This window comes from Phalacrocorax aristotelis, chromosome 17 (genome assembly GCF_949628215.1).
Source record: "Phalacrocorax aristotelis chromosome 17, bGulAri2.1, whole genome shotgun sequence".
NCBI lineage: Eukaryota > Metazoa > Chordata > Aves > Suliformes > Phalacrocoracidae > Phalacrocorax > Phalacrocorax aristotelis.
This window is the reverse complement of record NC_134292.1, coordinates 9,921,245-9,944,072: the sequence shown is the minus strand read 5'-3', so window position 1 is coordinate 9,944,072 and position 22,828 is coordinate 9,921,245. Positions and strand designations below refer to the sequence as shown.

At 43.3% G+C, this 22,828-nt stretch overlaps 2 protein-coding genes across 10 annotated transcripts in view; both read right to left on the bottom strand.

Annotated features, from left to right (window-relative positions):
- Nucleotides 1-154: 154 nt before the first annotated feature.
- Nucleotides 155-10,465, bottom strand: INPP5E (inositol polyphosphate-5-phosphatase E). Its single transcript, XM_075112347.1, has 10 exons — nt 9,455-10,465; nt 7,510-7,633; nt 6,682-6,779; nt 5,852-5,976; nt 5,577-5,696; nt 5,078-5,185; nt 3,938-4,099; nt 3,265-3,380; nt 2,664-2,800; nt 155-1,545 (listed from the first exon to the last, which is right to left on the bottom strand). Exons 1-10 carry the CDS (start codon nt 10,297-10,299, stop codon nt 1,413-1,415), a joined length of 1,968 nt encoding a protein of 655 aa, XP_074968448.1. The 5' UTR covers nt 10,300-10,465; the 3' UTR covers nt 155-1,412.
- A 1,518-nt stretch (nt 10,466-11,983) lies between these two features.
- Nucleotides 11,984-22,828, bottom strand: part of SEC16A (SEC16 homolog A, endoplasmic reticulum export factor) — a 32,097-nt gene continuing 21,252 nt past the window's right edge. For 3 of the 9 annotated variants that reach the window (XM_075112330.1, XM_075112334.1, XM_075112339.1), the window contains 14 exons: nt 22,227-22,425; nt 21,795-22,034; nt 21,034-21,122; nt 19,959-20,006; nt 19,613-19,771; nt 19,296-19,373; nt 18,937-18,993; nt 18,136-18,247; nt 17,667-17,804; nt 16,875-16,975; nt 16,449-16,523; nt 15,774-15,833; nt 14,775-14,849; nt 11,984-13,686 (listed from right to left, as the gene is read on the bottom strand). In XM_075112330.1, coding sequence (XP_074968431.1) covers nt 13,618-13,686; nt 14,775-14,849; nt 15,774-15,833; nt 16,449-16,523; nt 16,875-16,975; nt 17,667-17,804; nt 18,136-18,247; nt 18,937-18,993; nt 19,296-19,373; nt 19,613-19,771; nt 19,959-20,006; nt 21,034-21,122; nt 21,795-22,034; nt 22,227-22,425 — 1,500 coding nt within the window. In that variant the 3' untranslated portion in view covers nt 11,984-13,617. Of the gene's footprint in view, nt 13,687-14,774; nt 14,850-15,773; nt 15,834-16,448; nt 16,524-16,612; nt 16,760-16,874; nt 16,976-17,666; nt 17,805-18,135; nt 18,248-18,936; nt 18,994-19,295; nt 19,374-19,612; nt 19,772-19,958; nt 20,007-21,033; nt 21,123-21,794; nt 22,035-22,226; nt 22,426-22,828 lie in introns of those variants that run through there. The other 6 variants (XM_075112331.1, XM_075112336.1, XM_075112335.1 and 3 more) reach the window with 4 other exon arrangements.

Here is a 22,828-nt window from a genome sequence, read left to right as displayed (position 1 = left end):
CTTTGTCTGTTCAGTGCAAACAATCCCAAAGAAATCTGTCCCACTTTTCCAGCTGAAGACAAATGGCTCAGGTGACCCAAATGGTTAGCATGCATCACACAGTCAAAGAACGCTAGTTCTGACAACCCTGCAATAAGAGCTGGTTCTCATGAAATGTATTGCATTAATTTATTTTTATTCCTTTAAAAAGAAAGGAAATCCAAATGCCTGATGGCTACAGCCAGGTCAGTGCCATAAATGTTTGTACCGCAGAACAGAAGCTCTGTCTTGGACAGGTTGCATAGTTAGCAGCACTTGCTCCAAGTTGCTTGCATGGTGTTTTATGTACTAAGGTGATTAATGATCCAGCCGATCTGTGCCCATGAAGAGTTTTTAAGTATTAGCCGTACTTAACGTTTTACCAGTGCCATACTGGTCCATGTAGTATGTTTAGCCTTAAGACAACACTACTTAAAAATAGCAAGTTATTCACAGTTCACTGAATTGGAAAAATAAAAAAAATTAACTGTAGTCAGAGGTAATGGAACTGCGCTGATCTGACTTGCTGCAGTTTCTCCGCGTACTTCCCTAGTAGTCACTTGACATCTCAGATCACTTTGGTGAAGCATTATACAGGAGCTGTACTTAGGCTGTTATTGTCAAGTCAAGTGTCCTGCTGCTGAAGGCAGGTAGTGTTGGGTCACCCCTGGGGAGGGCAAGTGAATTAAGGAAGGGAATGCTTCAAGCAGTCTCAACAGCCAAATCTATGGTGTGAGAGATTGATATTTACCCCCTTAGTAACAGAAGGCCTGTAGAATAATTATTGAAAGGCAAAGTTTCTAAACTTCAAATGTACAGGAGTACATTCACACAGATCCTGCTGTAGAGGACCAAAAAAGCCCAATGCAGGATCACCGTCCTTACGTAAAACTGCCCAAGGCCCCTAACTGGTCCCTGTTATGCATTTTAGAGAATGCCATACAGTTGGCTACAGATAAGGAGGAAAAACCTAACCCCACAGCATATGGAAGATAACCAGATCAAATCAGACAAAAGTTTTTACCTTTCTGCAGGCTTTTCTTAGGTCCCCTACCCCCAGTCATGCCAATTCCAGAAGCTATGCCCCCTCTGTGGAGTCATCTTAGAACCAAGAGACTGCATCCAGTTGTTTCCAGAGATAGTACAGTTAAATATAGAGCGATTATACCTGTTGGGATGGATGTCCTAAATAACTGACTCCATTTTCTTCAGCAAAAGCACCTGAGCTACATGGATCAGCTCATGCAAATGAATCCAGGATGAGGTTTAAGACATTCTTCACAAGCCACAGCAGTTGCCAGAGGTGCTTCAGCAGACAGTTCCCTGCAGAGTTTGCTGTGGCCTGAAATCCTCCTTCCGGGCACCTCTAACACAAGCATTGCAGAGTTCTCAGCTCAGGAAATGCTACATATGCTGCTGGATTTTTGGTCCTTTTGCTCCTGCCGTTTCTGAAGTTCCCTTGTAATCCGCCTCTTTATTCCGATTAAATAGAGTTCTCTGTCAAACTGCCCTGCAGCAAGTGGAATGCTACGATATAAACACAAGCAATTAGATCAGGGCACAAATACATTCTTCTTGTTTGCCCAACGTTTCCCAAGTCGTTCATCCAACAAAGGCCAGAAACCTAATTTTTACTTTCTTAAGGCTCTCAGCTACTGCTGTGGGAGAAAATGGGCAAAACAAAGTTCTTACTCCACAGCAACAAGTTAAGGTTTTCCACAATGTATTTAAATGAAGGAAAATATTGGCTGCAAAAGGCAAATGTACTTTCAATTCAAGCAGGAGTGTGCCTGCATTCATAAGGGACATATATGGAAGGCATTCTTTATGACACTGAACCAAAAAACACTCATTTGAAAAGCTAAACTAGATTGCTGTTAGCTTGGTGGTGTGCACTGGTACGGTTCATGCACAACAGTTCTTACCTTGGTCTGTCCCAGAGAGGCCAGAAGGAAACCCTAGAGCCCAGCTTCACAGACTCTGCAATACTTCTATTTAATGGGTATTGAATACTCATAAACAACAAAAAAATCCCAATTCTAACTGCACTGTTGATCAGGTGCTTTAGGAAATTACCATTTTCTAGATGCCTGGGTCTTGAAATCCCTGAGCACGCTACTCACAGAAAAGAAACTAAATTTCAGTCACTTCACCAAATTTTCTAAGGAGTTCTACTAGCGTGGCAGCCCAGTGGGGCGTCAAGCAACTGGGAGGATGTCAAAATACTCCACTGATGTACAGCTATGTTGAAATGCAGCCACCACTGAGGAGAGAAAATTGCACTGATCCCAAAGAGGGAAAGAGGAACAGAAAAGGAAAGCTGTCCATGCTGACACGCAAAACAGAGAGCTCCATCTCAGATGAAACAGATTTATAGTCCATGGCAATGGACTCTGTTTATCTCCCTCAGGAGGATTAACGGACCTGGCAGCAGGGATTTCAGATGTCAGTGCAAGGTTTAAGCACTCTTACTGCTCTGACCGCTGAGAACATATATTGGGTAAGAACCAAACAGGATGCAGAGAGCTACGTGGGATAAACTCTATTTCAGGGACTCTCCTGAGAGGACAAACTCCAAACGGGAGCATATGCTCAGGATCGCTGGAGCCATGTGCAATCATACAGAATGGTAAGGAGGTACTCACTTGTCTCTGCCAGGCCTCACTTTCACACGAAACAAGGCAAATACAGGCCGATGGTCTGAAGTTTTGATCACAGGACAAGATGAGTACTTGACAGCTTGGATGTCGTCTCTGTACCGGCTGCGGAATACAACTCGGTCCTGGGAGGCAGAGAGAGAGGGGAGACTGACAGTAACTCCCTTTGCACATCCACCCTGGAAAGAAGCACTGGTTCTCAAGACACAAAGCCATTCATTTATCACACTCCACTTAATGAAGTGTCTTGGATGGGGATACGTTCATGAAGAATGTGTGTCTGGTCCCAGTAGCAGTTCTGTGCCCGGCTCTGAGCACGGGAGATTGCACTGGAACAGGAGGTAAGGCAGGGAAAACAAAGATTAGCAGCCTGTGCCAAACTCGCCCTGTGCTCACAGACTGAACAGTCCTTTCTTCCAAACCGGTTCCATATGCCCTGTTGCCCTTAAGCAACAAATCTCAGCACGACGGTATCTCATGCAGACCGATTGTGGAAGGCAGTTTTTTCTCACAGGTGAGAGTCCTGTTTAGAGGCACATGTGAGGCTGAGCATCCCTTCCAAGCACGCTGCTCTGAAATCATCTCTTACCGTGTAGGAAGGAGTCCTTTGTTTGGAAGTGGTGTCATAGCTGTCCTTTCCTATGTCAAACTTGTAGGAAGGACGGAAATGAATGTCAGCCTCTTGGAATCCTTTGAAAATAGACCCTGTAAGGGAAGGGGAGAACAGCATGAACAACAAATTCCTCCTTCCTATGAAGCCGGCACACTTTCTGTGTTTATTCAACACTGTTGAACTAACGCCGGCTAGAAACAGCCACCATGTACATACACGACTAGAAGAACCTGGGCTTGGGCTCCAGAAAGGGAGCAAGCTCAAGTTCTTACATAGTGAGGATAAAAAAATAGCCAGCGGCTATTTAAACAAAGAACACTTCCCCTTCCACTGAAAGCTCATGATGCTTTGCAATGCTATCTATTAAAATATAAACGCCCTCGATGCTGTGACAGAATGATGTCCAGTTTATAGAGGAGTCAGCTGAAACAGAGCAGTAAATGGCTCAGGAGATTACACTGTGTAGAGCAAAATGCTATAGCAAAATATCCCTTGTGCAGACTGCCACTGTACTGGACAACTGCTGACTTCCTTTCTTAGGGAACTTAACAAGAGAAAGCAGGAAAGGTCTTTAGGAAATAGGAATTTGGCTGTAATTGTTTCTATTCTCTGTTCCTGGTGGCTAGGGAGAAAAACAGCTGTCCCTCACCCCTACTCATTTCACTAGTAAGCTGGTCATATGCCAGTAGCTTGGACACGTCTGTTCCTGGGTTCTGGTTCAAGATGGAATCCACAGTCTCACGATCCTTATTTAGTCGGAAGTTGAAGTCACCAAACCAGAATACTTCATCAAATCGAGTTGTGACATCACCTGCAAATCCAAGCCAAAAGTTTCAGTATGAAGGTAAACATCTTGAAAAGTTCTGAAAGCAAAAAAAAAAAAAATCCCAAACTTTTCTTCCTTGAATCTCCTTTTACTTTTGAGGAAAATTAAAGTATGTGATGTAGCCACACCCTCATTAAAATGAAACTCACTTAATTCTTTCGAAGTGAGAGCTGTATGATGCAGAGCTTACTGAGAGCGCTGCTGGGTATGTTCAAGGAACAGGCGTAAATTCTTTCTTTTAACTTTCTTTTCTTTATTACCACGAGATACAATACTTGAGCATGTTTTTCTGCCTGTGACCATCACAGAATGTGCTAATAAGAAACCAGCAGAAAACAGAACAGAAATTTTAAAAATTATAGAAAAAACTGAAAAGAGACCAAACTATCAATGGGACCAAAAAATAGTATGAACACAAAAACCTAATGCTACACTGCAGACAGAGTAAATTCATCTTTCTAGAAAAAGGGCTCAGCTATGTATCTAGACGTGATGTTAACAGCACAGTATTAAGAAAAAATAGTGGAATTTGGCAAACAATACGCTGACCAGTGTATATGCAAATTGGAATAATATTCTTTGTCGTAAGTTTTGAAATCAAGTAATTCCTACTTGTTCTAGACAACACCTGGAAAGCAAAACACATCCATAATATTGATAAAAATTACCCCAAGATTATCTAACTGCTGTTCTGAGGAAAACAATACATCACATGAAAATTCCTTTTGAATTTTCTCTCTCCCCCTCCATTTCAACTTCTTCTCTCAAATTCCCCCCAAAATTATGTCCCACCTAAAAAAAGTAATAATGTGACTAATAACCATCCGCAGACAAAAGACCTGTGGTCTCTTTATACACCATCTCAAATTAGCACTCTCATTCTCTCTTCCTTAGTGTAGACTGGAAGACAATGCGCAACCTCTGTTCACCCAGGCTTCCACACAAGCGTGGTTTCAGACTTACTAGAACTGGATCGATATGGGTTTGTGTCCGGAACGTTCTTGGGAAGTGTAAGGGCTTGAATGGTTTTATTGTAGTCCAGTTTCCTCTCATTCACCTTACTGTCCCCAGCTGAAAGACAGAATTCCCATTACTGCCAACGATGCACCATTTTCATTCAATTACCATTTTTAGTTATAACAGGAGTTTCCAAAGGACATCAGATATTTTTCACGTGTAAAATGTAACACTGACCCAGGGAACATACAGACTGAAAAATAACAACAGAAAGTGTGGAAAAAGGGATAAATTGTGCAGAGTTCATTTCTGGTTTTCTAAACACAGTTCTTCTGTAAGTTTACCATCAAAAAATCCTCCTCCCTTGTTCTCAGCTCAGCAATCTTGAGCTTTGACTTCCATCTGTCCTGTTCCTCTATCCCACTGCAGATTTTTTACCTTTGTAAAGCAGCCCCGCTCCTCCCTCAATGAGGACATGCTTCTAACAAGACTGTAAATGTCTCACATGTGAAGTGGGAGGTGATGAAGAGAAAGGAGGTCCCAAAAAATGTGAAGCAGATTCCCAGAGCTCCCTTGGTTTTGATCTGAGATACGATTCGAGTTGTCACCGTGGCATACTCTACTTCTGGAAGGAGAAAAAGAAGCTGCTGTTACTGAAAAGCCTCCAGAGGCAGTTAGCAGGGCAGTTAGGCAAGGGACAGCCCTGGAGAAAAGGACAAGACACCTGATGGCAGCAGTCCTCTCACCTCCCCGCTCTCCAGCTCTTACTGGACCACACACCTGAGCAGAACCAGATCAGGTCCCTCCGAATGAAGACTGACATGTACAGCACCCCATGTGCAGCAGAGTAGAGCATGACGTAGTGGGGGCCTAGTGTCTCTTGCAGGCGGATCTCCCACTCTCTTCTGCAGGAAAGAACAACAGCTGGATCACAAGGACAGCACAAGAGACAATAACCAGGAAAGGAGATCAGCATCATGAAAACAGAGCGATCCCTCTCATAAAGAATGTCAAATAAGCGTAAGCAAAACCTCCACTGCCACAGCGATGCTGCAGTGAAGGCTAGTCAGTTTGACGTGTAACTCCACACATGCATGCAGCAGGCTCTGCATGTTGGGGAGAGAGTATTACTGCCACGGCACCGAGCAGCTTGCACGTCTGAGGAAAAGAAAGCCCCACTGGGAAGGTACCCTAAAAAAGCAGAGTCTGACATGAGGCTTCAAGCCCTCTTCTAGGGTTGGTCAATCTCAGACAGACTAGACATTTGCTGCAATGTACTAACGAGCACGTGGCTGCTAACGCTAACAGCCAGCCCGTGAGCTCGCTCACAGCCAGCTCGGATCTACAGTGAGATGCCCACAGAAATCAGACCAGAGTTTCACTATTAGCTCCCCTGACAACAGGACCAAGTTCTACATTTACAGATTTTTGTGACATTTTCCTCCAAAACCCATTTTCTCTGGTGCTCATGCAACGCAATTCTGAGTCTTATTAAATGGGTTGTTTGTTGAGAACATTAAGAGTATTACGGAGGCTATTTACAGACTAATTAGAAACAAAGTAATTAGTTAACAATAAAAGAGGATGGTTCATTACATTGTATTTGCTACCTGTCTGGACAGCCTTCTTGAACCCCAATGACATACATGTCCTGGGCGTAGTCAGGATCTGTTGGTAATAAGAAGTCATCCAGATTCACTGGAAGTTCCTAGTATTAAAAGAAAAAAAAAAGATAAAACAGCAATATTAGTTATGCAAAGATTTACTAGAAAAGTACAAGTAAAGTCCAAGCTACAAGTTCCCTATGCAAAAAATTCAGTCTTCAAAAAATAGGTTAAGTGATAATACTAAAAATTCTCCTTCGCAAGGCAGAGTTCAACTGCTGTTGCTCCAGCAGTAACCAGGATTCCTCAGTTCAGCCATGGGGGCCAGTAATGTGATGTTTCTAATTTCCTGTGATGCTTACTTTTTACCAAGCTCATAGGCTATTTACCAAACACCCCGGGGTTTCTTGTGTTCCTCCAAGCATAGCTTCTCAGACACCTGGTAGAATCAATCTTGAATTCCTAGGCTACATAAAGATGTAGGAAGGAGGCTGTGTGCTTCACCAGAGACGTTCTCATCATAAGCACTAAATCGCCAGTCATCTTCACATGACCCTAATTGCAATGGAGCGTAAAGAAGCTGCCACAAAAAGCTGGAGTGGCACTAGCAAGCTCACTGCTTTCATACCTAATACCTGAGGAACCCCATTACAATGACTCTCTCACTAAGATGAACATGCACGAGCGGGCCTTGTAATTTGATAAAGACAATGAACTCAAGTTGATGAGGAACATAGTCATGAACAGAAAAAAAAACATCGCACCAGACCTTGCAGTAAAGATGGGGTAACTTTACCACTGCCAAAAGACCCGTGGAGACTTCTGTGCACATACCTTCTGACCCTGCATGTTCCAGGTGGCCACAAAAATTCCAATATTCCGATCAGGAAAATATTTGCTAAGTTCTTCTGCTCCCAGTAAGGCACCATTCGCCAGAAGGCTGCCTTCCAAATAACTTCTGTGGACAGAAGACCCATAAAAGAGCATCTAAGGAAACAGCATGACAGTTGGAATAATGATTTGTAATGCTTGAATCTTGAGTTAATCAAGAACATACCTTTAGCTCACGAAAATGGCATTTAGTATTTATATATTGTTCTGCTTGCCTAAAGTTCCTTACAGAGTTCCAGCCGTTATATAAAGATCATGGATCGTATGCAAGAAAACAAAACTATTGTCATAAACCAGCCTTTTCAAAGGACATGAGTATGACAGTGAGACTGATGCTGCACAGGTTCTGTGATGAGAAGACTTAAGCCATCCGAAGTCTTCAATCCCCCTAGCACTTACCACAGACACAAAATCAAGAGATTGGTTTGGTATTTGAGTATCTTGAAGCAGCTCAGTTTACTTAAAAGATTAAAATAGTTCAATCATTCCCAATGTTCTGGCACCAAGTCACTCCTAATCAAAGATTCAAACTCACACTCTTCCTTCAATTCAGCTCGCCAAATTCGCTTTCAAGTAAAGGATTTATTGAGTCCGCGGTCTAAAAGAATATCACATTCAAAAAGGATAGATCTGCCCCGCACCACCTGCCACCCCAAAGGACATGCTGCTTTGCTTACAAGAGCAAGGGGTATTGGCAAAAGGGTTGCAAGCTGAGTAAGAATCTTTAATCTTGCCTAAGCTCTGCAAATGATGACAACATGATGTCAGGGAACGCTGTGCAACCCACTGGTCTACCTAACTGCTCACCTGACTCCAACAGATTTGCAGAGAGAAGTGAAAAAAAACTTCTCGTGGCAAACTAGTAACGATCTCACTTTGGGGCTTTTTTACCAGTTACTAACCCTTTAATTTATCTCAGAATTATTTTCCCCTGTACCAGTGACTCTCACTCCTTGGATCAATGAGCAGACTGATCCCTCAAGGTCTTGCAGACTGTTGTGTGTCTGTGACATACACCCTTTAGCTGAGTACTTCGTATCCTTTAGTTTTTAACGTTTCCTGACCTGCAGTATTATCAATAACATTCGTTGCAAACACTCATGTTTGTGCTGTGTGCTGGCTGGTCTTCACAAACCAAGTGTCTGCAGCCAACACAAGAGGATTTGATACACCAACGAGCAGATGAACATACCCACCTCAGTTCTCTCCAATCAATAATCTAAACTTAACTAAGAATGAAAACAAATGAGTAACCAGAACAAGAGATCAGGGCCACACTAGGAGAAAGTGCTAAGATCTGAGTGGAATCACACTCTTCCTCAAGAGATTCCTGAAAAACCTGGGGCAGAGGAGCTCCTGTGGGACACTGAAGCAGTTCGCAGTACATGATCTGATCCTGCCGGAGGCCAAACAAGCTCAACATCTGCAGAGGACCCTCAGCACCTTACAGGATTGTGATAGTACTGCGCGTACTTCACAACAGCTAAAATATTGGGGTGTTTTCCCGACCATTTAACATTTCAGCACAAGCCCAACGTACTTTTAGATTTTTAAAAAAATAGTTCTTCCCAACTGCCAGCATACACAGCTACTGTTTCCTAATTTTCAGAACAGATTACTTAAATGTTACAAGCAGGCTGACAGCAAATCAAACTTTTATTTATGAAAAACAATACCCAGCTGACAGGAGCAAATATAGAGTATTTGTGCTAATCTCTTCATCTTCAAACTGTTTCCAGCCTCCCCAGCAGGTTAAACAACACAGAACAACAACTGTGCTTTACCAGTCAGTCTAGAGCTCCCTGCCTCTGCCCAGCAGGATTCCGCGGGGCAGCTGGCTCCCTGCTAACACACCCCAAACTTTGCCACCAGAAGCTGGGGGACATACCTGCTTCGAACATCCTTCGAGCGAATGGGAGTGAGCAGGCTGAACGTGGATTTCATGGAGTCTGTGGAGCAATTATCATAGACCATCCCGTTGCCATGTAGCCTGGTGTCGCTCAGGCTGCTGCTTACCCTCCCAAACTTGTGCTGAGAATAATGTCGATAATCCATATAATCTGAGTCAATCCTATTTGCTGTCCTCAGTGTGTGAGAGGCCACGTTGAGCTCCATGGGTGGGAGAGGTCGAGCCGGCATTATTTGGGACAGACGGGGTTTGCCGCCTGCAAACGCCTTCCCCCGCAGAAGCCCGCCAAAGGCACTGGAGATCTCAGAGGCTCGTTTTCCCAGGTCGGAGGTGCCTCCTCTGCTCTTTCCCATGGGACTGTCTTCCGAGGCATCAGGTGAACTCTGCAAGGAATTCTGCTGGCAGGGGCTTGCCCTCCCCCTGACGGGAGGGCTGAGGGACGCTTCCTGCAGAGAACCGTTTGAGGAACTTGTCTCATTGGGATCAGTCAGACTTTCCTGACTCGTTCTAAACCGCCTCCACCTCCTCCAGCTTTTCTCATCCAGAGATGCAGCACGCTCCAGCCGGGGTTTCCGAGGAGGCCTTGGAGTGATCGATTTAATTTTCATATTAGCTTTAAGTTCACTGGGTAGAAGTTTTAAGGTTTCATTTGAAGAGGTGCCTACACTTGGAGGACCCTCAAAGGTAAGTACCCCATTGCCACCAGCCTCCTTCTTTGCTGCCTTGCCAGCTTTTTTAGCGTGCAGGTCCTGTACTGCCCCACCTTCCGTGCTCCGAGTAACACACGCCCCTGAGTGCTGAGGGAATCCATTTGGAGTACTCATTCTCCCCCAGGTACCAGATATGGATGCCGCTCCATACAAAATGTTGCTCACAGCATAGTGTCCTTCCCTTGCTTACCCCATAGGTTCACGGGGCTATAACCAAGCCAGAAAGATGTGGGAACTGAAGACAGCTTAGTCTTTAGTTGAAAATGAAGGGCAGGTGTATGCGTAGGCAGATACATTGTCTGCAAAATTTCAAGAGGTGGGATACCTGGATTTCCCCGAGAGAAACACATACGAAAGAAAAGTTATTGAGCCGCAAACTATTCTCCTTAATTGGGAAGCCACAAGACCTCCCTCTAGAACAATCCAAACCTTAAAGTGACCTTGTTAGAAAACCAATGTTTTGGGGTTTTTCTTCCCCAAAAGCTGAGCAGTGAACTGACTTCCTCACTGCTGTAGGCATCATGGCTGTGTACAGCCTTCTTTAAGAAAAGGTCACGTATACCGTTAGCATGAAAGGAAATTAAAACTGCACATAAACCAAAGCTTTTCTCCTTGCCGTACAGTGAGTCACCAGAACAACCAGCCTCCAGGCTGCCCACAGCACTTGGTGCCAGAGGCCAGGAAATTTCCAGTGATGTCAGCTTCTACCCTGATCTCACAGCGGGGAGATCGCTGCCACCTCTTCTTGCTTTGCGCCCATCCCCGGCCACTGCCGCTGAACCTCAGAATGTATCTGAGGAGTAGTTTTAGGGATACGGAATTGGGGTTCCAGGCAAGCTTCTGCTTAGGGGGGAAGCACGTCCTTGTTCTACAGTTATTGCAAACCAAACTACCCACCTGCAAGGCTACATTTCCTACACTGGAAATGCAAAATCCTGTCAAAGCACACCAGAATGCTATTTCTGTCCCCTGGTGAAGCCGCCCGCCTCCTCCGCCGCCCACACAGGAGGGGCAGCTTTGCCCGCTCCTCACGCCTCACCTTCTCACCTTCCCGCTTCGCCACAGCGAGCGGCAGCGGCCGCGCCAGCCCCAGGCCGGGAGGGGCCGGACCAGACTGCCCGCGGCCGCGGGCACCGACGGGCCCAGAGGCAGCCCCCACGGGCCGCTACACCCCCGCCTCCCCGCCCACGGATACGCTCACCGCTGAGGAGAGACCGCTGACCTCCGGGCCCGCGGGGCCCGCTGCCGCCCCGCCGGAGGCCGGCTCCGCGGCGCTGGCCTCGACGACCACCTCAACCCGACGCCCGATCCTCGGGGGATCCCTCAGGGGCAAGGCTGGCGGCTGCCCCGGCCCGGCGGGCGGGCACGGCCGAGCGGGCGGCGGCGGAGGAGGCCGCCCCGGCCCGCCCGTAGCAACGGCGGCGACGCTGGGCCCGCCCCGCCCCTGCGGCGGCAGCGCCCCCTGGCGGCCGGAGGAGCGCGCCGCCACCCCAGCTCTGAGGGAGCCATAAATAAAGCAGTCGTATAAACCCACGACTGTCAGGACCTGTTCTAGCCTAAGGCGGCGTTTAAATAAGCAGTTTAAAGCATTTTGCACTTCTAAATTATTTTTTTTAAGTTGCGTATGTCAAGCCTACAGCTTCAAATGCGAGCAGTTCAACAAAGACAGCTGAAGCCAGGCCCTGGCCAGATGCAGCACGCCCTGCCTCCCTTTCTTTAAACAGATTCTTTCCAAAGATACAGGACAGGTTCCTTCACCTAGCTTGCTAAAACAATAACCACAAGAAGAATTAAAATGTGAAAGTGCTCCAGAGCGCAAAATATTTTATTTAAGAATTTACAGTGTCAAATCTTACACTTAGGAAAGATAGCCGCTCCCAGCTCAAAGGAAGCCTTCTTGAATTAAGTTGTTTGGCAGTCTCTACTGAAAGGAGAAAATAATCAGCAGCCTGGCTGAACGAGAGGAAAGCCAAGTGTCTGACCAGGGTTCAATTACAGAAAAGTAAACCACACCGACTGCTGCTGCCCACGTCTGGAATTAAGTACGGACCATTATGCAAAGGTTTCTAATCCCCCCCAAACAGCATTTTACTTCGGCTACATATAAACCTTTTAGGACATATGTAAGGCTATCGAGATCTCAGAAAGGTGGTGTTATTCAGGGGGAAAAAAAAAAAATAAGAAAACCCAAAAAAACCAAAACAACAACAAAAAAAACAGGGGACCAACACTGGCAATTTCACATTCACATTTTTTCTACACATGGGCAGAAATTCAAGTAAAATCAAAACAGTTTGGTGGCAAGTTCTAAATAAAATATGGCCTAATGATTTAATAAATATTTAAAGTTTATTTCTCTCTTTGCAGATAATTCAGATTCTTCAGTGAATATGAATGTTGCATATCATGGTCTTCAAGATTTCCTACATTAAACCTAAAGATTTTAAAGTCCATCAGTAGAGGTCTAATCCATCTAACTTTTAGTATGTTTGAAACTCAGCTGTTAGCTATTTAAGACCTTGGTTATTTAAGTAATGGAAATTCAGAACAGAGTATGATGCTGATTCTGGCACTCAACAGGGAAAAAAAAACTTAACTTTCAAGCTGTTACCACCTTAATTGTACAGTGCCAGCAGTTTGAGAGAAAGCAAGTAACCGTATTGCACTTAAAAGAACACTCACTCGTCAAATAGTACAGCATTGGCTATTATACAGAGAGCTTCTTTCAGACTATACAATTTGCTTTACAAGTAGTCTAAACCACAAACTACATACATACTAGGTAAGATCCAAATCAAATTAGTATTAGATTACAGTCACAGTTTTCATTCAATATAGGTCAATTTATTTGGATGAGCTGTGGCCCCCTCCCCCCTTCAAAAAACAACCCCGCGTGAGGCATCTCCCAGATGAACATCTCCGATTTCACACACTGACAAACCAAGTCCTGTTTGCTAAGCATTACAATTGTGCATGGTCCTCTTAAGGCCACAGAGTGTTACGTTACAATGTGGACATGTTCTTCCCCCGCTGGGAGGGGAGAATCCTTCAGAAATTAAGGAATCCCTGAAACTGTGTCTTTGAAGGTCACACTAGTAGGTTTAAAATAAACTTAAGGAATAAATTGCCTATGCAATTTACAAATAGTTTTTGTAACAGACAGCAACTATTTCCTCCCTTGTGTCTATTCTTTACCACAGCAAAGCTATTTCTAGCCAGGTTTTTTTAAAAGGAGAAGTTACATATATTTCATGTTTGGTAACGATTTGTGTAGATGAGGTGCAAGTAGGGAGACCCATGAAAAAAATCACCCATCATTAAATTTCTGTCATGTCAACTGCAGCTAGTACTGATACCATGTGCCGTAAGATTGAATAGTTCTTTGCATACTCAGAACATGAGTGAGAATTCCGAATACAAAGCCATTGTATTCTACTTCAATGTTGGGTACTTCCTCTGTCCAATTCTTCCCAGCCTTGAACTTCCAGTGGCTGCAGGAGACTGAAAAAAGGAGAACAATAAAAAAAAAAGTTCTATAAAAGTGTCATTCTGGAGACAAAATACAGAAAGTTGGCAATAAAGTGTTGAACGCAGACCTGTTAACTTAAACAGGTGCTAGACTGGTCTACATGCACACAGAATCATAAAGTTTGGAAAAGACCTCTAGGATCATCAAGTCCAACTGTCAACCCCACACTACCACGTCTCCTAAACCATGCCCTGAAGTGCCACGTCTACATGTCTTTTAAATACCTCATGGGATGGTGACTCCCCCCACCTCTCTGGGCAGCCTGTGCCAATGCCTGACCACTCTTGAAGTAATTGTTCCTAATCTCCGATCTAAACCTCCCCTGACACAGCTTGAAGCCATTTCCTCTCGTTCTATCGCTACTAACACTCTACATGCAACAGTCCAGATTAAGCTAGTAAAACATAAAATCAAAATGCACCCAAGATTAAGACCATGCTTGCCAGGTGATGTAGACTATCAAAGCTAAATGGCACTTCAGAGGCACTGCATTTTCACAGCGGTACACCTTTAAACAGTTTTAATCTTTGTGGCTCTAATGAGGCAAAAGAAACTCATCCTGCAGTAGCAAGAGCCTTGTTCTACATACAAGCCTTGCTGTAAAATGCAGGTACCTGTGACTGTGAGATGGCCTCTTTGGTCATGCAACCTTTTAACCCTTCACACTTGGTTGGAGAACAGATAGACTGCAGTGTAGAAGCTGCTGGTTCCATTACTTTATCTTGCAAAATTCCAAAATGCTACAAAGGCAGGGAAAGCCCAGAGGCAAACCAGGTGACAGACTGGATTATCTCACTGTAAGGATGGGCGGGGGGTGGTGAGTGGGGAAAGGAACACAAAGACTACGTTCAAAAGGCACCTGGGAGAGGAGAAGGCAGAATTTGTACTGATAATTAAGGCTACATCAAGTTACCTATTAAAGGTAGATGCGGCCTGCAGTCACTTAAAACAAGAAGGTTCAGCATGACTATGATTTAACTAGAGCAACGTTTCACTACTTGGTTTAACAGTCCGGCCTAACAAGTCTATGGTTTTGTTCCAAGATGAGGCCTTAACTCACTTGTGCAAATTGAGAAGGATTGTAGAACGGTACTGTTCCTGCTGAAGGTCCCCCCGAAGGTGGTACAGCCGCAGGCTAAAAAGTAGATAATACAGAAGTTACAGAACTGCAGAGCTTCACTGGCTCTCAAATGTGGTTTGCTTAGTCACACAGAGAAAGTATTCACAGTAAAAATGCCAACAATATGGACAGGGCAGCATGTTGTAACAGCTGCAAAAAGTGCTGGTACAGTTTGCATCCATATCTTTAATATTACTTGCTTAATGTAGGAATTAGCAAAACAATGTCACATGCATAAACTGTAAATAGCTCTGAAAATTCAAAGCATGCAAAACCAAAACAAGACACCAGTGCGACTTCACTGAATTAGTATCTTCTGCTTTTGTTAGTAGACCTTAGGACTTGCCCCAAAATAAACACTCCATGTCAAGTTTCGCTTTATTAAAAAATATCAGAAACAGTTTGTGTCAGCCCTTTATGGTGACCCCACAGTACTGGAACTTACAGCAGAGATGAAGCATTCCTTTAATTCCTACAGGGGCTTTTACAGATGAAACAGGCAATGGTGGTATTACCGATTTGAGACTGGCACTAGCAGAATGACAAGGTTTTCCTTGTGTGAGTCTCTTTAGGAGATTTTGGGGGGCTGCGGTGGTGTTGGTTTTTTGTTTGTTTGTTTAAAAATCAACTGACTTCTTTGGTATCCCAGGAAAATGCTGATCGGAACTATTAAGTGAATCTCTTGGGAACATGAACATAAACAAAAAGCATGCCCAGATTACGTGCATTCTCATAAATACAAAAAATTCTGAAGACCCTGTTTGAGTGTTAAAAGGAACACTACATCATTAGCCACTTCTAATGTTATTTCTGTGAAATGAGTAGAGGGGAAAATGACTAAAAGTAGCATTAGTAAGTATTTGAGCAAATGCAAAAAAAAAAAAAAAGAGGGGAAAAGCAAATAAGTTAACATAAATGAGAATGGCCAGCCACATGTACCTGATTAAAATGCTGGCTTACTTCACGTGATAATGAACTCATTGAACTAGAGCGCGAAAGCTACAAAACAGCAAGAACACACAAATACAAAAAAAACACAAATAAAAAAGTCGTCATGCATGTCACTGCCCCAAGCTTTCAGTTGTTTTATTTAATTTTAAAAGTCTCACTGCCAAAGGTTAAACCAACTTCAAGTTAAAAAAAGTAAAGCCAGAAGTTAGTTTAAATCAAAAGGACTTCTTAAAGCACAAAATTATGTAGATATAGAAAACATTTAGTAGGAACAAAGGTAATGTTACTCTGCCTGGCACATAGCAATCTATTCTCCTCATTGTGTCTCACACTTTAATATTAGTGAAATCATACACATGCATGGAGGCAAGAAGAGATCCTCAAACTGCTATTGACATTTTACTCTGAGAAGGCTTCTAAAACTCTACTTATACAGAAAAGGAGATGACACTACAGAACATAGGCCTCAGAGATTGAAGTTCTCGTATGTACTTAGAGGGTTTTTCTGTACAATTTTGTAGGCAGTCATACGATTCCATCCTGGCTAGTTATCAGCCACCAAGTCAGTTACTACTTCTTTTAGATGGTGTTAAGTCCACTACAAATTAACAGTGAAAATATGCTGCACAGGTCGTTAGCTAACTACTCTGAATCAAGCCTTACCTCGCCCGATTGGGAGCCATCAGGGTTAGAAACAGGAAGTCCAGATCCAGGGGGAAGGATTGCAGGGTTTAAATACTAAAGAAAGACAACACAGTTCTGTTACCCTTCGTTACTATGATGCTGTTTCACATTTCTGCTATACTGGTCGTACTGAAGCAAGAGAACATTACAATACATCAAGCCAGGTGAAACATGCAGTGTATGGCTACTCCCTGTGTTACGTTCTTGGTCCCTCTGGCCACTTTTCATGGGCTTCCCACTTCCATTTTCACTCCTCCAGTTTTTAACTAACATGCAGGCATTACGTTTGTCTGTAACAACAACATGCTTTGTACATACTCTGGCTATAAAACTACTATTCAGAATAATGAGGGTTTTTTCATCAGAAGTTTGAATTGTGTATACAAGACATTGGTTTTAACCCACCTCCGGTTCAACAGCTGCAGCAGGATCTGCGTTGGTTTGATTTGCAGCTGGTGTGTGCTCTGCTGCACCGCTCCCTTCCATTGGCTGGGGCTCCCCTGGAACTACAAGAAAATGGGATTTAACCAAACACACCACACCAGGGCATTTGACTTCACAGAACGAGAAGCAGAGATGTCAGAGAACTGAATTTCTACAATACCAATCTCCTTCCAGGAAAAAGGTAATTTAAAGAGCTCAGTGTCAATGTCTCTAGATGCCCCAGTCTTGTTATAAGTCTGCAAAAGCAGGAGGTGCGTACAGTTCATACAGACAACCTTGGTGCAACACAGCATGTAGCGAAAGCAGAAAAAAAGAAGAACAGATGGTAAGCAAGCATGCAGGGAAGACCTCCCCCTTTCTTTCCCCAAACAGCAATCCTAGAACTAGGAACGGGTGTCAGAAGTGAGCACAAGATACTGAGCAACACAGGAATACTACACAGTTCAAGTTTTGCCGTTTGGATGGCCTAGCCACTCTGCAACAGCAGGGGGGGAAAAAGCAACAACAAAAAAAAAAAGGCAAAAAAGAGAACCCCTTTGCTTGCAGCACACAGAGCTGGGCTTTACTAACCCATTAGTTTTACTGCAGTTCCCAGAGTAATTTTACTTCTAAACCAAATTGGAGCGAGATTGAACATTCTCAAATGTTCATTAAAGGCTACATAACACGCACACTGGCAAAAATCACTTAGGTGACCATATAACCATAACTAACCATAAAACCTCCTTACAGTTTTATCCACTCGTGACACACCTGAGTTCGGAACAAATACATTCGCAGGAATCGGCATGGGTGCCAAGGGAGCAAATAGGTCTGATGGTGCAGGAACAGCACCACCTGACTTGGTTCCACCTGGATTCAGGACATCAACATAACGGGCTCTGCTTCCAGCTAAAACAGAAAAATCCAGAAATAACAGAAATAAACATAGGGCTGAGTACCACAATGCTTATTTCAAACAGTCTGCCAGTTAAGCCATCTTTCAGAATCAGAAAATAATGCTCTAGGAATACCAACAGTACCACCCTAGTCACAACACAGTTGTGACAGCAGTCACAGTGCAGAAGCTTGGCACAAGCAAAGCCAGCAACAGCTCCATGAAATCACTGAGTTGCCAACTGTTCCCAAACAGCTCCAGAACAGCCAAGACTTCTGCCTTCACATTTTATGCAACAAAAAACCTGAAGTCTTCCATAGGTCAAGCATTGACCTTGCCTGTTACCTGCTCTTCTGGAGAACATGTTGACAGGGGCACTAGGTGGGCCTCCAGGTCCAGGTGGAACAGCCTGAGGAACTTTAGGAAATCCTGTTGGAGGTGGCGGTGGAGGCTTGCTCTGCAAGGAGAACAAAAAAAAAAATCCAACCACATCATTGACTGAGCGTTTTAAACCAAGTTTCCATCTGACTTCTTTTCCTTACCTATTCCAGAGCACACAAGATTGGGTATACGGACATACATCCTGAAGAGCAGACCACTATTCCTCATCTTCCATCTGATAACTAACGTCAGCTGGCATTTCTACAACCCATCTACACTCACGCTAAAAGGAAACATTTTCAACAGTGGTTCTTATAATTTGTATTTTGAGACAGGTCCTTGAATGACAAGGATGGACAGGATGCATAATTGTCTTTGCTTTACAATGCATTACATTTTCAAAACTATAGACTCTTTCTACTTTTTTTCCCTATATTCTATTTGCAGCAAACCAGCTGACAAGCAATTGCCCAGGTGGTGTCACCCTCTGAAGGGATACACTGGGCTAAGCCTAGAGCAAGTTCTCTTGTAAATTCAATCGCAATTACTGGATCCGCACAGGCAACTAAAGATACAAATGGTTCCATAAGGATGTAGACTATAAGAACACGTAACCTGTTTATTAGTTGAAAAAAAAGTTGCACATTTTAATCCAAATTCAGTAAGAGGCAATTCTTAAGAGCCACTAACAGATTAAAGGAAATTGTGTGCCAGTATGGATTTCAGTTTTCCCCTTGGAGAAATAATGAGCCCTCAGATTTTTACCTCTTCTTCTGGTTCATCCAGATTAACCCAGCGTTGTTTCTGTTCATCCCAAACAATCTACAAGGAAATCACAGTCAAAGACTCAAAGGAGTTCAAACACAGCTGCTAAGAAAAAAAACCAAACAAACCAAAACCAACCAACCAACACCAACCCAAAAACCAAACCCCAAGCTTTTTTGTTTGTTTTTTTTTTTTTGTTTGTTTTTTTTTTTTTTTTAAAAGGCAGTCTTAGAATAAGCACAATGTTGAAAGTTTTACACACATTTGTTTACTTGTCAAAACAATGTTTATCTGTCACCCGGCAAAAGACTTTGAACACATGAAAATATGTAAAGGTTTTGACAATTTAGGGGCCTTACTGATTTGTTCTTGTCATCTGGAAGGTGAGCTTCATTCTTCCCTTTCCCCATCAGCCAGCGAAACCAGTTTCCACCAGTCTAAAAATAAATTAATCTATGCAGTTAATTCTCTCAACACTGTCTTTACAGGCAGATTAAAAGAAAGATTCATGCAACAACTAATTTTCTGTTAGGGACTTAAACTCTGAGCCCGGAGCTGCACCTAATAGAAAGAAACGGTTTAGTCAGGACCTATTAAATCAGTACCCAGGACCAGGAGTTACCTCATATACTAACAAATCTCCTCCAGCTACAGCTACCTTTCTAAGAAAGTTTACCTTTCTAGGTGCTGGCTCCTTTTTTATTTCTTTTTTAGTCTCCTTCCCTACAGGAACAGAGGGAGAAGGAGAGGGCTGTTTTGCTGCAGAGTTGGATCTCTCTCGCCCCACAGAATGAGCAGAGGACTCCGAAGTCGTTCGTGATCTTCGCCCATAGCCCTGTATTACAAATATACGGGAAAGTACGAAGTTGTCACTGCTGGCGTGATGGATTACATTTTGTCTTGATAAACAAATTCCTTCTCTGAAAAGTTAGTAATAGGAAGAGATACAAAAGCACATAAAATTAAACATTAAAAAAAATTATGAAGATCTATTGAAAGAAACAGCCTGCTCGTGGCATTACCATATGTGCTGAAGACTGAGAGGCAGATCTGGATCTTTGTCCTGGTGCCTGGTTAGATATAAATCCAGGACATGCTTAATAAGCAAGCAGCTAAGTATCTGACACAACATTCACTTTTTATCAACAATTCCCACACAACTCAGGATATTCAAGCTGGTTATTTGGGTACTCCTATCTCCTCTGACATGTAGGAGGTGCAGAAAAAGAGCTGAAGTCTGGCCAAGTAATTGCACTATCACGTAATTGGTCCACTAAAAAGAGTTAAATCAAGGCACTGCTGTGCAGGCTAACCAGCCCTCAAGAGTAAAGATATAAAAATACTGCACCAAGGAGCGGTCGCTGCACTTTTTTTCCCCTCCAGCATTAGGTTGCTCTAATGTTTGTGTAGCAACTCAAGCATTAAAAGAAAAAAATAAAAATACAAAAACCCCCCACTGTTCCTTCTATAAGTATGGTTCATTTCTAGTTAAGAAGTCTCCCAATCCTTTATCAGTTGCCAAATGTATCCCTATTTAAAAAGTTTATATTCATTCTTTCAAACATTTGTCACTTCAGGAGAATAAAAGGAGATACCAACTTCAGTGATATTTAACAGTTAAAATACTATATATTTTTAAAAGTCGTTTGGCATTTTCATAAACGCCTTCCACGTTTCCAGCCATGACCAAGTCACAGTCCATACTATGCTTTTAAAATTCAGTCCCAGGACGTTCTTTAGGGCCTGCTTGCCTCACTTGCTCATGGCATGCTACAAATTCTTCTGGCTAAGAACCACCAACCTGGGAGATGGGAGAGGAAGGCAGGGCAGAGGAAGATTAATTAAACTCTTCAGACAACAGCCTGGTATCCCCCCTTCCCCTTTAAAGATAATTATTTTTAGAGAAGAAAATAATGTCTAAAAACTTTTCTACTAGTTCCTCATTATTTATTCCACTGAAGGGGAAGGACAGCGGGGACAGAAAACTAAGGTTCAAGTCTTGCTGAAGAGCAAGATGGAGCCCCAATACACTCTTGTGTTTGCAAATATCTGTAACGCAACTGACACTTATTGAAGAGATATACGAAATAAAGATACCATGTTAGCCATTCTGCCATAGAAATCCTCCTCTCTCTGTTCAGGGAAAGAGGTTTTTGAAGGAGACTCTCGGGAAATTCTCTGCGCTCCTTAAAAACAAACCAGATTATGTTAGCAGGGGGAAACACAACACCACCACCACCCCCGACATAGCCTCCAAACACCACAACAACACTTAAGGAAAAAGTTTTCACTAGATATGAATTTTGTGCTACAAAGAACCTGATCTTTTAAAAGATGTGAACTGCAGTTGCTCTGAATTTTTTTTTCCTCCTGCATGGGTATTGTGTTGTTTCTAAACACAGATCAGAGCAGGCTGAGGGATGCAACCATCAGTACGGGGCAGTTGAAGGTGCTGCACATCTCTAACACAGCTCTGCCAAACCCGCATAATGCTGCCTTCACACACATTGGGTTCTGTTGTCACAGAATTAAAGCTTAAAGTCCTAGAAGCTGATGTCCAGAGGCAGAAACTCCTGAGGCTCCAGTCACAGACCTGCCAATCCCAGTGCACTCAGTGATTACCTCTTAGGTCTAAATCATAGTCTGCTGACTCTGACCTCTCTCATAATCTAAGCCAAATAAGCAGGATGAATGCTATAACTTTCCACAGATGCTTCTGTACCGTTATATGGTGGTTTAAAATTTCATTACCCAAGACTTGACTTACTATTTTCTAAATATTGAGATATTTTGCATTACTCCAAAAAATATTTCATTCCCCTTACAAGGGAGGAAAGCTGTTTACTAAGATCCCAGACCTGTTTCCAGGTTTGTCTGCTCTTCTGACTGTGATTCAGTTTCTTGTGGTGGCCCTCCTGGTGGTAATGCTGACCCTAAATACAGTGGCGATGGTTCGGTTCCATATGGATTTGAAAATCCTGGAGGTGCAAAGCCAGGTCCTGGCTGAGAAGCCACTGAATACAAAGGGACACTTCGGACAGCTTCCTGGTCACCAGGAGGAATCATAGCAGCTGACCCATCAAGGACAGCCTGAGGTACTGCAGCACAAAAGAAGTTAAGAGTTATAAGTAAACAGAAATTCCTGTGTGTGAACCTTTTACCCTATGAATAAAATGACAATGCAGAAGTGAAATATCACTGTTTCTACCTCCCTTTTAAGTGGTTTCCCATACCAGAAACCTGAAACATTTATTTTCTCTCTGGCATGAAGAAGGATATGAAACACTAACCTGAAGGCATCAGCTGCACACTTTGCATCTGTTGAGCCATATTGGGTAATAAGGATGCCAACAATGGATTTTCAGCACCTGGACCCATGTCACGGCCACCTCCTGCTCCATCACATTGACTAGCACGGTCTAATTCAGAGCTTGGTGTACTGCATGCATACGGTGGTGGGGTGTCTGTGTTATAAGCTATTGCACCCTCCTGCGCAAGAAAGCAAGATCTTATTAACTGTACCAGAACTGTACCAGTTCATAACAAAAGGAGACCTTAGAGTAAAAACAGCCCACAGGGGTTTTTTAGTGTTTAGTCTAAAAATGAGTTGTCAGCCATTTGGAGGCCAAGTTCCACCAAAACGTTTAAAGTTTTGTTTGTGGGGTTTGTTGGGTTGGGGCTTTTTTGTTTGGTTGGTTGGGTTTTTGTTTTTTTGTTTGTTTTGGTTTGTTTTTGTCAAATGGAAGCTTAGTTAATTAGCTCAAGGTTCAGATGTCTAAGAGATCTCTTCAAATAAATGGTAATTATTTCCACTCTGTTACAATCTAGCTACACTAATTCACATACAACTTCCCCCCTCCCCCCCGTACAGCAGGAGTTATGGTAACCTAAC

Excerpts from the sequence above, each read along its gene's own strand:
- INPP5E (XM_075112347.1), bottom strand. The coding sequence starts at position 10,299 with ATGAGTACTCCAAATGGATTCCCTCAGCACTCAGGGGCGTGTGTTACT. Across the intron at positions 7,634-9,454 it reads TCGAAGGATGTTCGAAGCAG|AAGTTATTTGGAAGGCAGCC; the intron begins GTATGTCCCCCA and ends TTCTGTCCACAG. Across the intron at positions 1,546-2,663 it reads GTGAGGCCTGGCAGAGACAA|CATTCCACTTGCTGCAGGGC; the intron begins GTGAGTACCTCC and ends TTTATATCGTAG.